The 16,553-nt window shown below is 49.4% G+C and overlaps 1 protein-coding gene across 1 annotated transcript in view; it reads left to right on the top strand.

The window, feature by feature from the left end:
* CLSTN1 (calsyntenin 1) overlaps window positions 1-16,553 on the top strand; it is a gene marked incomplete at both ends in the record, with an annotated part of 54,511 nt that overhangs the window by 13,368 nt on the left and 24,590 nt on the right. The window contains one exon of the mRNA XM_080691275.1: window positions 12,024-12,146. Within this exon, the coding sequence (XP_080547401.1) occupies window positions 12,024-12,146 (123 nt within the window). The remainder of the gene's footprint in view (window positions 1-12,023; window positions 12,147-16,553) is intronic.

The following is a 16,553-nucleotide window of genomic DNA, read 5'->3' as shown; positions in this document are numbered from 1 at the left end:
ACAGAGCAAACGGCAGTGTGGGATTCTTTTATCACGGTAGTTAAAAAAAAGAAAAAACAAAGGACTGAATATGTAGCTTGGAGGTAAAATGCCCTGGGTTCAATACCTAGTATCAGAAACAAGAAGCACACGTATAAAACCCTCAGACCATGTATATATATATTTTTTTTTTCAAGAAAGCATAAATCGGGGCCGGGCGTGGTGGCGCACGCTTGTCATCCCCACGCTCGGGAGGCGGAGACAGGAGGATCGCGCAGGTTCGAAGCCAGCCGCGCGCGCTGGCTTAGGAGACCCTGTTTCCAAATAAAAATGTAAAAATAGGTCTGGGAGTGTGGCCCGGAGGTAGAAGGGCTTCCAGGAACCCCAGTACCACCAAAAATAAAAAATATAAAAAAAAGAAAGCATGAATCGGAGTGATTTGTTAATGCTAGCTTTCATGTACAGTTAGGTCAGAATGGAAGCAGAGTATGACGGCTCACACCTGTAATACTAGTAGTCGGGAGGTACGAGGTGGGAGGATCAAAGGTTCTGAGCCCAGCTTCAGCAATTTATTTATTTATTTTTTGTGGTACTGGGGATGGAACCCAGGGGGCATTCTACTTCTGAGCTACAGCCCAAGCCCCCCCTTTTTATTCTTTATTTTGAAACCGGGCTCACTGAGTTGCAAAGGGCCTCACTAAGCAGCTGAGGCTGGCCGCGAACCGGGATCCTCCTGTCTCAGCCTCCCGAATGCTGAGATCACGAGCCATCACACCCTGCTCAGCCCCAGCAATTTAGAGATTGTCAGCAACTTGGCAAACTGGCTTGCTTCCCCTCTCTCTCTCTGTCTCTCTCTCTGTCTCTCTCTCTCTCTCTCTCTCTCTTTATTCCTTTCTTTCGCAGAACTGTGAATGGAACTCAGTGGCATTGTACTTCCAAGCTATATATTTTATTTTATTTTTTTTTCCGGGTCTGGGGATGGAACCAGGGGCGTTTGACCTCCGAGCTACACCCCCTGCCCTAGTTTTTATTCTTTATTTTGAAACCGGGTCTCACTGAGTTGCAGAGGGCCTCACCAAGTAGCTGAAGCTGTCCGCGAACCGCGATCCTCAGGTCTCAGCCTCTCGAATGCTGGGATTACCAGCGCGCGCCGCCACGCCTGGCTTATATTTTTTATTATTTATTTTGACTAAAAAATAGGGCTGAGAGGTAGAATGTCCCTGAGTTCAACCCCCAGCACCAAAAATAAGAAAAGCAAAGACTATTTTTGATTTGAGTACCTCTTTTCAGTTCTTTGGGACGCACACTAGGGTGGAGTTACTGGGTCACGTGGCATTGGGTGTAGTTATGGAGGAATCGCCAACCAGCAGCAGAAACATTTTGCAATTCCATAATTCCACTCCCTACCACTTTCTGCATTTCTAAACCAGGCCGCCCCTGTCCCCAGCTGTCTCCACGTGACTTTGTTTCCCCGGCCCGCCAGCGGCCTGGCTCCGTGGGCGCCTCCGGTGTGGGGTTGGACTTTGGGCCGGGCCGGGGGTGGGCAGAGCCCCACACCAGGGCAGGCTGTGGGGCGCCCCGGGTTGCAGCTTCTCAGCAGCCTTGTCTCGGGGCCTTTATTGCCCCCGCCGCTCCGGGCCGCCCGCCCTGTTAGTGTTCGACGGTTCTTCTCTTCTCTAAGCTTGCTGTTTTGCTCTCGTGCAAGTCTTTGCATTTTCTGCACCACCTTCTGCCTCGCCGCGTGTGATGGTTTAGACGTGGCCCGTCCCCGGCGGGCTCCCACGCTGGCAGTGCGGCGGCAGCCCAGGTGAAGTCACGGCTCTCGAGGGCTCTGACTTCATCGGTGGGAGAATCCCACCGATGGCTTGAGCCGAGTCAGGCTGGAGGACGGCTTCCTGCAGGTGTGGGTGGCCTTGGGGACTCTGCTGTCCCTGGTCCCCCCTCCCTCCCCCTCATTTTGGCTGCCTTGAGGTGAGCAGCTTCTGTCCACCCTGATGATCTGGCCTGGAGCCGGCCGTCCCTGGATCGGGCCGCTACACGTGTGAGCCGAGGAAACCTGGCTCCCCTAAGCCGGCTTTGTTAGCTATTTGGTCATGGAGATGCGAGGCCAACCAGCACATTCCATGTGACTTTCAGCTCCATTTTGTTGGTTAATTTTGAATCCTTACTCCATATTTCAAATGTTTTTTAGTTTCATGTCATCCTTGAATTTGACATTGTAGGGAGCCAGGTAAGGACAGACCCTTCAAAAGGTGACCAGAGAGCTGGGCGTGTTGGTGCACGCCTGTAATCCCAGCACTTGGGAGGTTGAGACAGGAGGAGCCCAGATTTGAGGTCAGCCTCAGCAGTTTAGGCTCTTAGCAACGTAATGAGACTCTGTTTCCAAATAAAAAATAAAGTTGGGATATAGCTTGGAGGTAGAATGCCTCTGGGTTCTATGCCTAGTACCACACACACACAAAATAAATTAAAAAAAATTAAGAGGGAGCTGGGCATGGTGGGCACGTGCTTGTAATCCCAGCAGTTGGGAGGCTGAGACAGGAGGATTGCACAGGTTTGAAGCCAGCCTCAGTTGCTTAGTGATGCTTTCAGCAACTTAGACCCTGTTTCCAAATAAAATATAAAATAGGGCTGGGAGTGTAGCTCAAAGGTAGAATGCCCCTGGGTTCCATCCCCAGCACTGCAATACATACATACATACATACATACATACATACATACATAAGCAGGGCATTGTGGTGTATGCTTGTTATCCCAGCATTTTGGAGGCTGAGCAGGATGATTGCGTAGGTTCGAAGCCAGCCCCTCAGCTACTTAGGCCCTTTGCAACTCAGTGAAACCCTGTTTGAAAATAAAGAATTAAAAAATAAGGCTGGGGGTGTTGCTCAGAGGTAGAATGCCCCTGGGTTCTATCCCCAGTACCGCAAAAAATAAAAATAAAATAAAATAAGATAAAAAATAAATAAAAAGGGTTGGGGATGTACCTGGGAGGTAGAATGTCTCTGAGTTCCATCACTACTACTACAAAAAAAAAAAGAAACATTTTAGATAATCTGTTCTTGTGAATGATGTCAGCAGCTCTCACAATTTTTCACCATCCTCTAAAGACAAAAAGATGAACCTCCAATTTTGTCCCTCAGCGCCTCAGAGCCACGGCTGACCTCGTTGGCTTCTTCCCATTTTGCAATTCCAAGTTTGTTTTGTTTTGGTCCTGGGGATTTAACCCAGGGCCGTCTGAGCCACACCCCCACCCAACTCTTTTTTTGTTTTGAATGATCTCACTGAGTTTCTGAGGGTCTTACTAAATTTTGGAGGCAGGCCCGGAACCTGTGGTACCCCGTCTCAGTCGCCCAGATTCTGGGGCAACCAGTGTGCGCCACTACAGCTGGCTACGTAAGTCTGTACACCTTACACGTTCCTGTAAGACACCCTCCACGGAGGTTGGCGGCACTGTCTGTAAGCTTTCTCAGTGGCCTGGGATGTAGGATATTTCCCCCATCTTGGACTCTTCATTCTTTTCTCCTTTTTTGGAGGGGGGTAGGGGGAGGTTACTGGGAATTGAACTCAGGGGTGTTGTACCTTCTAGCTACATAGCTACACCCATAGCCCTTTTTTGTTGTTTGTTTGTAACAAACAATACTCTGTTTGGAAACAGGGTCTTGCTAGGTTGCTGACAGTCTTACTAATGCTAATGCTGTTCTCTAGTCTGTCAGCCTCCTGTCTCAGCCTCCCAAGTCTTGGGGTTACAAATGTACAAGTCAGTCTCTCTCTCTCTCTCTCTCTCTCTCTCTCTCTCTCTCTCTCTCTCTCTCTCTGCGATACTGGAGGGGATGGAACCCAGGGGCACTCTACCTCTGATCGACACCCCCAGCCCTATTCTTATTTTTTATTTTGAAACAGGGTCTCACTGAGTTGCGAAGGGCCTCACTAACTAGCTGAAGCTGTCATCGAACTGCGGTCCTCCTTTTTCAGCCTCCCAAATGCTGGGATTAAAAGTGTGTGCCACTATGCTCAGCTTTCTGTTTTTTGCAGAACTAGAGATTAAATCTAGGGGCACTCTACCTACCTCCAAGCTACACCTCCAGACCTATTTTTTATTTTATTTTGAAACAGGGTCTTGCTAAGTTGCAGAGAGCCTCACTCCTATTTCAGTCCCCCAAGTACTGGATTAGAAGTGTGCATCAGTACATGTGCTTTTTGAAAAGCTGGGCGTGCTGGCTCACCTTTGTAATCCCAGGAATTGGGAGGTAGAGACTGGAGGATTACAGTTCACCGATAGCCTCAACTACTTAGCGAGGCCCTTTGCAACTCAGTGAGACCCTGGTTCAAAACACTTAAAAAGAGCCGGGCGTGGTGAGACAGGAGGATCGCGCTGGTTCAAAGCCAGACTCCCTGGTTTAAGAGACCCTGTTTCGAAATAAAAATATAAAATAGGTCTGGGAGTGTAGCCCGGAGGTAGAAGGGTTTCCAGAAACTCCAGTACCACCAAAAAAAAAAAAAAAATAGATGTAAAAAGAATTTTATTTATTTATTTTTATCTTTTTTTTTTTTTTTTTTTTTTTTTTTGGTGGTGGTTCTGGGGTGGAACCCAGAGGCTTTCTACCTCCGGACTATACTTTCAGACCTATTTTATATTTTATTTGGAAACAGCGTCTCACTAAGTTGCCGAGAGCCTTACTAAGTAGCTGAGGCTGGCTTCGAACCTGTGCGATCCTCCCGTCTCAGCTTCCCAAGCGCGGGGATTACAAGCGTGAAAAAAAATTTTAAAAACTCGGGCTGGGGGTATAGCTCAGAGGTAGAATGCCCCTGGGTTCCCTCCCCTTCGCTGCAAAAAAAATTAAAGTGCTTCTTGAGTATTTCAGTGGCAAAATATGACTGAGGGGTTTCATTTCCCGTTTATCTAAGAATGTTACAATGATAAGAACTTGTAAGGACTCCATGTGAAAGCATTCATCTTGCTATGTTTCCTATTGTAGGAACTTAAATAACAAAGGAGGAAAAAACTGGGCAGTAGGGACAGACCCTGATTGTGACCAGCTTTTACGGATTTATGATAATCATTTCAGCACCGGTTGCCTTGATAATGAATGTCAGCGGGGCTGGGACACTCGTGGCTCCTTTTGAACTGTATGTGAAGAAAGTTTTCCATTGTGTGTGAAGGTCAGGGGACTGAAAACGCCGGCTTGGAAATGGCCACCGGCTATTCTGTTCGATTCAGGACGGTGCCCTGTCCTATTTAAATTCAAGACAAATGTGATGACGACAGAGAAGACAGAAAAGGGCAAGTGTGGCCTGCGTTTTCCGATAACATTGCAAAGTGGGAAACTTCGGCAAACCGGGGCCCTTTGCGGTACGGCTCGGTTTCTGATGGGCGTTGGGAGAGCCCGTTGATAGTGAACGCGTGAATACCAGCCCTTGAGGCTTTCAGATGGTGGTCGGCTGTGGTGGTCGTTCCTGTCGTTACATATTTAGCTCTGTAGAAAAGTGCGCGCGCATACGGCATCCTGGAGATTGTGTGGCTGGGCTTACGGCGGAGGTGACCAGACTCGTGTAAGATGTGAACGGAGGGGTGTTCTCCAATTACTATTCTCCACCACTTTGCAGGGTAATTGCTTCTGTGTGTGTGTGTGTGTTTGTGTGTGTGTGTGTGTGTGTGTGTGTGTGTGTGTGTGTGTTTTACTGGGGACTGAACCCAGAGGAGTTCCATCTCTGAGCTGCACCCCCCAGTCCTATTTTATTTTATTATTTTATTTTATTTTATTTTTTGTGGGTCTGGGCATGGAACCCAGAAGCATTTGACCTCCGAGCTACACCCCCAGCCCTATTTTTTATTCTTTATTTGAAACAGGATCTCACTGAGTTGCAAAGGGCCTCGCTAAGTAGCTGAGGCTGTCTGCGAACCGCGATCCTCCTGTCTCAGCCTCCCAGATGCTGGGATGACAAGCGTGCACCACCACGCCCGATTTATTTTTTATTCTGAAACAAGGTCTTGCTAGGTTGCTGAGAGTCTTGGTACCCGCTGAGCCTGGCCTCCACCCTGCGATCCTCCTCCCCAGCCTCCCAAGTCCTGGGATTACAGCTGTGCTCCACCATGCCCGGCGGTGCCTGCCTTTCCTGCCATGACTTTTACTTTTGTGTGAAATCGCTGAAGTTCTTTGCCAGTGCAGGGGTGGATACCTTCATCACTATCACCAGCAACACAGGACTCAAGTTAGCATCTTAGGAGCTGGGAGCCCTGTCCTGGAGCTCCTGCCCCGCCCCGGCAGCAGGCAGTCTTCCCCAGCTGCAGAGTAGGGGCTAGGCTCTTCCCGCCCCTCTATCCGCCTGGGGGAGTGGTGGGAACACTCTTAGTGTTCCAGAACCCAGGTGACAAAGAATCACACCCTGGGCAGGGTGTGTGTGTGTGTGTGTGTGTGTGTGTGTGTTGCTGGGGATTGGATCCAGGGACATTCTATCTCCAAGCTACATCCCCCAGCCTATTTATTTGTTTATTTATGTATTTATTTTGCGGGGTCTGGGGATGGAACCCAGGGGCATTTGACCTCTGAGCTACACCCCCACCCTATTTTTTATTCTTTATTTTGGCGATGGTTTCCACGCGGGAGCCCCAGAGGGCGGGGTCCACACCTGCCTTCCTTGAACCCGTTGTCACCTTTAGAAAACGACTCTGCCTCTGCCTCTGCCTAGCCTTTCACATGCTAGCCTTTCACGGGCAAATTGACAAACACGAGAAGGGCATCTCCTACTAGTAAAACGGTGAGTTGCTTTGTTGGCCAGGCGTGGGGCTGCACATCTGTAATCTCAGTACTTGGGAGGCTGAGACAGGAGGATCACAGGTTCCAAACCAGCCTCAGCATCTTAACGAGGCCCTCTGCAACTTAGTGGGACCCTGTTTCAAACTTAAAAATAAATAAGGCCGGGGGTTTAGCTCAGAGGTTCCCTCCTCAGTACCACAAAAATAAAAAATAAAAAGAGAGGCCTGGGAGTGTAGCTCCGCTCCATCCCCAGTACCGTGCACAAGAAGTGTACGGGTGATTCTGATGCAGAATTGGATTCCCTTATGAGGTTGATACAAGGCAGTGGTTTCCAGAGAGCAGGGTGCGCCCCAGGGTATTTCTGACAATGTCTAGTTGAGGTTGTTGGGGTAAGGGTGGGCGGGGAGGGGCGGGGAGTGTGTGTGGCAGCACCTCGTGGTTGGAGACAAGGTTGCTGCAAAATACCCCACAAGGCACCAGGAGCCCCAGCCAGAAATGATCTGGCTCCGAGTACTGTAGTGCTGGGACTGAAAAGCCCTGGTCTAATCGGTGTCTGATACACAGAACTCTTTAAAATTGAATCCAGGATTGATGGCATCTGCCTGTAATCCCAGTACTTGGGAGGCTGAGACAGGAGGACCACGGTTCAAGGCCAGCCTCAACAATTTAGCAAGATTCTGCTTCTATTTTTTCCCCCCCAGAACTGGAGATTAAACCCAGGGGCATTCTACCTCCGAGCTACACTCCCAGTCTTATTTTTTATTTCTTTTTTTTTGTGTGTGTGTGTGGGTTTGGGATGGAACCCAGGGACATTTGACCTCCGAGGTACATCCCCTGCCCTATTTTTTATTTTATTTTATTTAGGTTTTTTTTTTTTTTGCGGGTCTGGGGATGGAACCCACGGGCATTTGACCTCTGAGCTACAACCCCTGCCCTATTTTTTCTTTATTTTGAAACCAGGTCTCACTGAGTTGCAGAGGGCCTCACTAAGTAGCTGAGGCTGTCTGCGAACAGCGATCCTCCTGGTTTCAGCCTCCCGAATGCTGGGATTACAAGTGTGCGCCACCACGCCTGGCTTTTTATTCCTTATTTTGAAACCGGGTCTCACTGAGCTGCAGAGGGCCTCACTAAGTAGCTGAGGCTGTCTGCAAACTGCGATCCTCCAGTCTCAGCCTCCCAAATGCTGGGATTACAAGTGTGCACCACCATGCCCGGCTTATTCCTTATTTTGAAACAGGGCCTCCCTAAGTTGCAGAGGGCCTCACTAAGCTGAGGCTGGCTGCAAACCTGCGATCCTGCTGTCTCAGCCTGCCAAGTACAGAGACACCATGCCCAGCTGTAAGACCCTGTTTCAAAATAAAAAGTAAAATGGGGGTGGGGTGTGGCTTGGAGGTAGAAACCCCCTGGGTTCCATTCCTAGTACCAGTTTATTTAGGATTGTGAATAGAAACCCTTAAACCTGTGCTTAACAGAATTTGGAGATCCTTTGGAAGGGTTCAGTTTTAGAAACAAAATCGGATAATTTTAAAATATATTTGCAATCAGAAGAAACCGATGCTGTATTAGCCAAACTTATTACTGGGAATGACCTGGAATAATTATATGTAAATAGCATGTGCCTAGGGCACCACTTTGGTTGATTAAAGTTTCCTTTTTGGTTAGCTGGGCGTGGTGGTGCACACTTGTAATCCCAGCATTTGGGAGGCTGAGACAGGAGGACCACGGTTTGCAGACAGCAGTTTGCAGACAGCCTCGGCCACTTAGGCCCTTTACGACTCAGTGAGACCCTGTTTCCAAATAAAGAAAAAAATAGGGCTGGGGGTGCAGCTTGGAGGTAGAATGTCCCTGGGTTCCATCTTCCATCCCCAGTACTGCCCAAAAAGAAAAAAGTCTCCTTTTTGGTTAAACCAAAATGCCAGGTGTTTTGTTTGCTTTATACTTGACAGTATCGTGGTAGAATACTGCTTCTCTTTTTTTCCTTTGTTGAATAAAAAGCCAAAATAAGGCCTGTAACTGTTGGAGGCTGGGAAGTTACTTCAGTGGAAGTCGTGTACGTAGGAGCCGCTGACTGGGAGGTGGTCTCGGAACGACCCTGCCCCTGCAGGTTCCCTCGGCCCTGGCCCGTCGGCCTTCACAGTTACTGCTAAAACTTAGCTCTCGCTTGTGATTAACTTGCCATGAAATGCTTGCTGGGCCTCCGGCAGGTGCCTAGGGGCCCTCTCAAGGCCTGGAAGGAGGCAGGTGCCTCTCCCTGGCTCACGGTGCTTACCTAGGTATGGGGTAGCTAAGTGGTCTCACACCCTTAGAGCTGGGCATTTGTCTCGGTCTTGCTCAGCCCAGAGCTGGGCTCACGCTCTCACCTTTAACTTATAAGTGCTATAGTTCAGTTTCAGACGTTTCCTCACGCCCAAGGAACCCCAGCGGTCCCTCTGAGGACATCTTGCCGGTCCCAGCCCTGGTCGGTCCTGCGTGTGTGCAGGGCCTTGCTGGCTCTGCTGCCCACGTACCTGGTGGAATCGCGCTTCCCCACCCTCGCGGCTTTTGGGGGGGGCCTGTGACTGTGTGACCCACAGGTTGTGAGCAGCAGCGGTGTCCTGGATGGAAGACTGAGCTGCGAGACCTGCTGGATCTCAGGTTCAAAACCAGCCTTAGCAACTTAGTGAGACCTTGTCTCCAAATTAAAAAAAAAAAAAAAAATTAGCCAGGTATGGTGGCGCATGTGTGCCCAGTACTTGGGAGGCTGAGACAGGAGGATCGCAGGCTCATGGACAGCCTCAGCTACTTAGTGAGACCCTGTTTCAAAATAAAGAATGAAAAATAGGGCTGGGGCGGGGTGGTGGAGCTCGGAGGTAGAATGCCCCTGGGTTCCATCCCCAGTGTGGCAAAAAAGAAAAGAAAAATAAAGAACAAAAGAAAAAGTATGAGTGGGAACAGTACTGAGAGAATGATGTCTAATTTTATTTTGATTTTGTAACTCTTGTAAATATCCTATCTATTTCAAATGTATTTTGAGTAGCAGCTGGAGATTTTAAACGCTCTGTTTAAGCCACCTTCCTGGGCATATCCTCTTAAGAGAGGGCCTGATAATACGCCTTCAGTAAGTAGCTAGCTGTTTTGGTCAGCGCGGATGGGGTGTGCGGGCAAAGGCACCTGCTGCCCCCTGGTGGCTGTAGTCCTTAATTGCAGGCTCTTCCGATGGCTCAAGGTTAAAAGGATCTTCAGTAGAACAGTCTAGGATTCACAGGTAGAATGCCTACACTCTCTCGAAACACTCAGCCGTTACTTTAGGGACCCTAGGACCAATCTAGGTGTTCTGAAAGAAGAGGCACCCACCCAGTTTTTATTTGGAGATGGTGGATTTCTGCTGAGAAACGAGTACCTTCAAAGGGGTGGCATCGGTGCCGAAGCCTGTCGTGGCTAGCATGCGGCACTGGGAGCAGCCGCTGGGGTTGCGTGCTTGTGACTTGGGCAAGGGGACCAGCCTCATTAGCCCACAGAGCAGGGGTGAGGGATATGCTAGGATTCTTGACGTGTGTGTGTGTGTGTGTGTGTGTGTGTGTTGAGGATGGAACCCGGGGCATTTTGCATGCTAGGCAGGTGCTTGACCACCAAAGCACACCCCCAGGCCCAGGAGGCATAACTTATGTTTAAAGTTAACCTTAGGCAGGTGTTGTGGCACACCGCTATAATCCCTGCTTGGGAGGCTGAGCACGCAAACCTACGATCCTCCTATCTCAGCCTCCCAAGTTCTGGGATTATAGGGGTGGGCCACAACACCTGGCTCCTATTTTTATTTTTAAATAAGGTCTTAGCTGGGCATGGTGGTGCACATGTGTTCTCCCAGTACTTGGGAGGCTGAGACAGGAGGATTGTAGGTTCAAAGCCAGCCGTAGCAACTTAGGGAGGCCCTCCACGACTTAGCGAGACCCTGTTTGCAAATAAGAAATAAAATCGGGTTGGGGTTATAACTTGGAGGTAGATCAATCCCTAGTACCAAAAAACAAAAACAACAAAAAAAAAAAACCCACAAGATCTTGCTCAGTTGCTGAGGCTGACCTTGGGCCTGCAGTCCTCCTGTCTCGGGCTGCCAGCCTGGATTGCAGGTGTGCACCACCATGTCCAGGGCAGTTGGTGTTTTTTTTTTTTTTTTTGTGTGTGTGTGTGGGTCTGAGGATGGAACCCAGGGGCATTCAACCTCTGAGCTATACCTCCTGCCCTATTTTTTATTCTTTATTTTGAAACCGGGTCTCACCGAGTTACAGAGGCCTCACTAAGTAGCTGAGGCTGTCCGCGAACCGCGATCCTCCAGGTCTCAGCCTCCCGAATGCTGGGATGACAAGCGTGCGCCACGATGGTTTTTAATGATCTAGAACCTGGTGAGCTGAGGCCGGGCAGACCACACGTCTGCACTTGTGGCCGGCAGTCTCGTGCCTTGGTGACTGGGGGGGGGCGTTACAGAAATATCAGTCACTTGTTTTATGAATGTTTTATAATGCAAATTGAATGTGATGAAATATTAAAAATGCCATCCATTAAATATTGAAAAGTTCAGTCTCTGGAACTGGCCGGATCGCTCTATTCCTCTACTAGTTTAAAAAAGCAATTTAGAAATTCTGAATTTTAAAATTAGAATACTGGGGAGGAAAAATAAAAGAGCGGGGACTGTAGCTATGAAGTTGCCCCCACCCCAACCACTGACCACTCGGAGCTGCAGGCTCTGCGTGCAGGCAGCAGGCCGCTCATGCCGCGCCGTCGCCCGTCCCGGACTTCTGCAGTGCGCTCTGCCCAGTGTTTGTACAATCCCATCGGGCTAAAGGCAACGAATTCATTTAGTTTCAGTCAAGAGATTAATGGACTTAGAATTGGAATAATCTTCAGGTTTTATTTATTTTTAGTTTTTGTGGTACTAGGGGGTGGAACCTAGGGGCATTAAATCAGTGATGTGTACATGCATGTCCACACAAGTTTCTTACCCCGATATGATGTATGAATATAATACACCAATAAAAAATTAAAAAATAAAAATTAAAAAAATGGCTGGGGTGTAGCCCAGAGATAGGACTCCCCTGGTTTCGATCCTCAGAACAACAATGCAAATATTGCCTTCTAACCCAATAAGAGCTCTATTATTTGACAATAGATACGGGGTCCGACGGGGTTAGGTGTTAGGGAATGCCCAAGGCCCTGGGTCCCCTTCCCAGTGCTGCCCAAAATAAATGTATGCCTTCAAAGGCAGTAGACGGTGATTGTGACCTCGTCTCTTCCCTTCGTCCTTTGTTTCGAATGCAGTCAACAAGCACAAGCCGTGGCTTGAGCCCACCTACCACGGGATCGTCACCGAGAACGACAACACGGTGCTGCTCGACCCTCCCCTGATCGCCCTGGACAAGGACGCGCCGCTGCGCTTCGCAGGTACCACGTGGAGCGTTTCCTCTTGGGAAATTCGGACCGGACAGGGAGCCGCCCGCCCCTCTGGGTCACTCGGCGCCTCTCGGGGACGGCGCCATGGCAGAAGCTGGCTTGTGGCTCCTAGGCTCCGCCTAGTTTGCTTTTAGGAGTCAGGGTAATCGATAAAAACCTGTTCTGGGAGTTGAAAAGCAAATGCTGTTTTTGTCACCAGGGCCTCGTCTTGCTGTAGCCTCCCGGGCGCGGCTCCAGCAGCCCGAGCCCCACCGAGCCCCACCGAGCCCCACCGTCCTGTTCACGCGCCCGCCCGGGGCCGCCCGGGCCCAGAGCGCCCTGCCCCACAGTCTTCTTGCATCTTACATTTCCACTACTTGTAAAGACTCCTGGGGAAAAGTTGAGCAGTTTATGGAGAAAAGCTTTTGACATCGATTCACTTTTGTGTGTGTGTGTGTGTGTGGTGTTAGGGATTGATCCAGGATCATCCTGCCTCCATGCTACAGCCCCAGCACTTTTTACTTTTCGTTTTGAAACAAGGACTCACTAGGTTACTGAGACTCTCCCTGGGTTGCTGAGTCCGTCCTCAAACCTGCGGTCCTCCTGTCTCAGCCTCCCAAGTACTAAGCTTGAGGGTTTGTACCACCATGCCTGGTTTAGATTTACTTTTTTTGTGTGGTGCTGGGCATTCTACTTCTGAGCTACATCCTCAGCCCTATTCTAGTTTTTAATGTGGAAACGGGGTCTCACTAAGTTGCAGCGGGCCTTACTAAATTGCTGAGGCTGGCTTTGAAGCTGTGATCCTAGCTCAGCCTCCCAAGCCCTGGAGCTACAGGCGTGCCAAAACACCCAGCCCTAGATTCACACTCAATAAATTTCTAATACATTCTTGGCCTGGGTTACTTCTGAGGTGGTAACGCGCGTCTTGATAGCAGCCACCTCTGGGTGGCTCTGGAGACTCGTGGGCTAGCTTTCTGCGTTGCTGAGGTTTAATGGCGTCTTCCAGATCACAGCTACTCAGCGAGCGAGCGTCCGCATCGGAGTGGGCTGCTGCGTCACCTTTCCTGGCTGCAGAGTCAGAACAGATTTTATTTTATTTTATTTATTTATTTTTTTATTTTTGGTGGTACTGGGGTTCCTGGAAGCCCTTCTACCTCCGGGCTACACTCCCAGACCTATTTTATATTTTTATTTGGAAACAGGGTCTCTTAAGCCAGCGTGGCTGGCTCCGAACCCGCGCCATCCTCCTGTCTCCGCCTCCCAAGCACGGGGATTACAAGCGTGAGCCACCACGCCCGGCGAGTCAGAACAGATTTTAAAGGTCAGTTTTGGGAGGGGCTGGAAAAAAAACACAAAAAGATCAGTTTTGACATGAGTTCTTCCAGATCCAAACTCCTGTAGCCGGCACGGTGGTGCACATTTGTAATCCCAGGACTTAGACGGCCGAGACGGAGGATCGCAGGTTTGCAGCCAGCCTCAGCAACTTAGTGAGACCCTGTTCCAAATAAAAGAATAAGCCGGGCGTGGTGGCACACGCTTGTAATAATCCCAGCACTCGGGAGGGAGGCTGAGACTAGAGGATCGCGGTTCGCGGCCAGCCTCAACTACTCAGTGAGGCCCTCTGCAACTCAGCGAGACCCTGTTTCAAAATAAAGAATTAAAAAAAAAAAATAGGGCAGGGGGTGTATGTAGTTCAGAGGCCTAATGCCCCTGGGTTCCATCCCCAGCACCCCCCCACACACAAAAAGACCAATTGGATGAACATGTATAAAACATGTTGCACAATAATTTTACCATAGTAAAATTGAGGGACATAGTAAACATAGTCCCTCAAATTGAGGGACATAGTAAAACATGGTTAAAATTTAATTGAGGGAAATAAGCATGGAGTTGTTTCTGAAAATCTGTTTAAACAATGAAATTGTAGCCGGGCGTGGTGGCGCACGCTTGTAATCCCAGTATTTTAAGGCTGAGACAGGTGGAGCAGGTTCGCAGCCAGCCTCAGCTACTTAGTGAGGTGCTCCGCAACTTAGACCGTTTCAAAATAAAGAATAAAGCCGGGCGTGGAGGCGCATGCTTGTAATCCCACCCCCCCACCCCCCCCACCCCCCGCACTTGGAAGGCGGAGACAGGAGGATTGCGAGGTTCAAAGGCAGCTTCAGCAACTTAGCGAGGCTCTCAGCAACTCAGTGAGACCCTGTTTCCAAATAAAATATATTAAAAAAAATAGTTCTGGGAGTATGGCTGGGAGGTAGAAAGCTCCTGGGTTCCACCTCCAATACCACCACCAAAAAAAATAAGAATTAAAAAAATAAGCTCAGCATAATAAACCCAAAATTATATAAAAAATAAAAAAATAAAGAATAAAATAATTAGGCTGGGGATGTGCCTCGGAGGTAGAGCGCCCCGAGTTCCATTCCCAGTACTGAAAAAAAATGGGGGGTAAAATTGTAAGCTGGACGTGGTGACACATGCCTGTAATCCCAGTATGCGGTAGGTAGTCTGAGAAAGGAGGATGGCAGGTTTGAGGCCAGCCTCAGCAATTTAGCAAGGCCCTCAGGAACTCAGCAAGACCCTGTTTCACAATAATAAATAAATAGAATAAATAAATAAATGAGAGAGAGAGAAAGAGAGAGAGGGAGCGCGCGCGAGCAAGCAAGCAGGGATGATAGCCTAGAGAGAGATGCCCTGGGTTCAGTTCTCAGCACCACAAAACAAGTAAACAAGTAAATAAAACAAGCGCGCACGTCATTGTGGTCCAGCGCTCCATCCCATTTCCGGACTATCACCTGCCGGGCAGCTCCTGAGGACTTGGTGGGTGCGGGACGCTTCTCACTTCTGCACCTGCTTACTGGTTGAGACGGAGGGAGGGAGGGAGGGAGGGGGCGCGGGAGCGAGCGCAGGCCCCATCCGGCGGCTCAGGTGGTCTTTTGGGGTTGGCAGCACTGCCTGTGGGTCTCAGGATCCTGAGTGCCGTGGGTACACACACGTGCTTGCACGCCCGTGCACACTGCATTTGGTCACTAGACACAGCTCCTCCTCAGGAGGGTGACGTTTGTGGGTGACCTCCGTGGGGCTGTCCGGAATGTGGTTTTGAGGGGATTTATCTGCTTTTCATTGTGACTGAAGTGTCTGCATTTGCCCCTCAGCCCTTTCTTTATGAAGCGCCAGCTGTATACAGCCCCCTTGTTTGTGGAACACGGTCCTGCCACATTGTTAATAATACCTTGGCTCATAGAGCGCTGATAACAGCGCTCCAGGCATGTCCCAAAGCTTTACAAATAAGAGCTTGTATTGAATCCTCTACAACCTTATGAGTTGAGCGCTTTTTCTTCTGGCCAGTCCCATTTAATATAATTTAATTAATTAATTTTTTTGGTGGTGCTGGGGATGGAACCCTTCTACCTCCGGGCTACACTCCCAGACCTATTTTATATTTAATTTAGAAACAGGGTCTCTTAAGCCAGCGCGGCTGGCTTCGAACCTGCGCGATCCTCCTGTCTCCGCCTCCCAAGTGCGGGGATTACAAGCGTGCGCCACCACATCGGCTGCCAGTCCCATTTTAAAGAGAGGATGCTGAGGGTGCGTGTGGTGGCGCACACCTGTAATCCCAGTATTTGGGAGGCTGAGACAGGAGGATCGCACAGGTTCGAAGCCAACCTCAGCTACTTCGTGAGGCTCTCAGGAACTTAGTGAGACCCTGTTTCTAAATAAAATGTAAAAAAAAAATAGGTCTGGGAGTGTAGCCCAGAGGTAGAAAGCCCCTGGGTCCATCCCAGTACCACCAAGAAAGAAGGAGAAAAAAACCAATCACTTATTTTTTCAGTTTTTTTTGGAGGTGGGGCAGCTACTGGGGATTGAACCCAGAGCATTCTACCTCTGAGCCACACCTCCAGCACTTTTATTTTCAGTTTTGCAACAGCGTCTTACTGAGTTGCTGGGACTGGCCTCAAGCCTGCTGTCCTCCCATCTCAGCCTCTCCAGTGCTAGGATGGCAGGTGTGTGCCACTGTGACCAGTAATATTACATTTTCTTAGTTTTATAAAATGCTTTTTGTGGAGCTGGGTGTGGTGGCGCAGTTTGTAATCCCAGCGCTTGGGAGGCTGAGACAGGAGGATCGCGCAGGTTCAAGCCAGCCTCAGCTACTGAGTGAGGCTCTCAGCAACTTAGTGAGACCCTGTTTCCAAATAAAATATAAAATAGGTCTGGGAGTGTAGCCCAGAGGTAGAAAAGCCCCTGGGTTCCACCCCCAGTACCACACACAAAAAAAGAATAACAAATAACTAAAAATAAAATGCTTTTTGTGTTAGACAGAGGCCAGATCTGCCGCTTCACTTTGAGCTTCGGTGGGTTTTAGTGACACTGAGCGCAGCCGGGGTCCATGAGGAGGAGAGTGGCTATCAGGGGTGGCGGCGCAGC

The sequence above is a fragment of the Muscardinus avellanarius genome (assembly GCF_963383645.1).
Source record: "Muscardinus avellanarius genome assembly, chromosome: 3".
NCBI classification, from domain to species: domain Eukaryota; kingdom Metazoa; phylum Chordata; class Mammalia; order Rodentia; family Gliridae; genus Muscardinus; species Muscardinus avellanarius.
The sequence above is the reverse complement of the archived record's forward strand: the minus strand, read 5'-3'. Positions and strand labels throughout refer to the sequence as shown.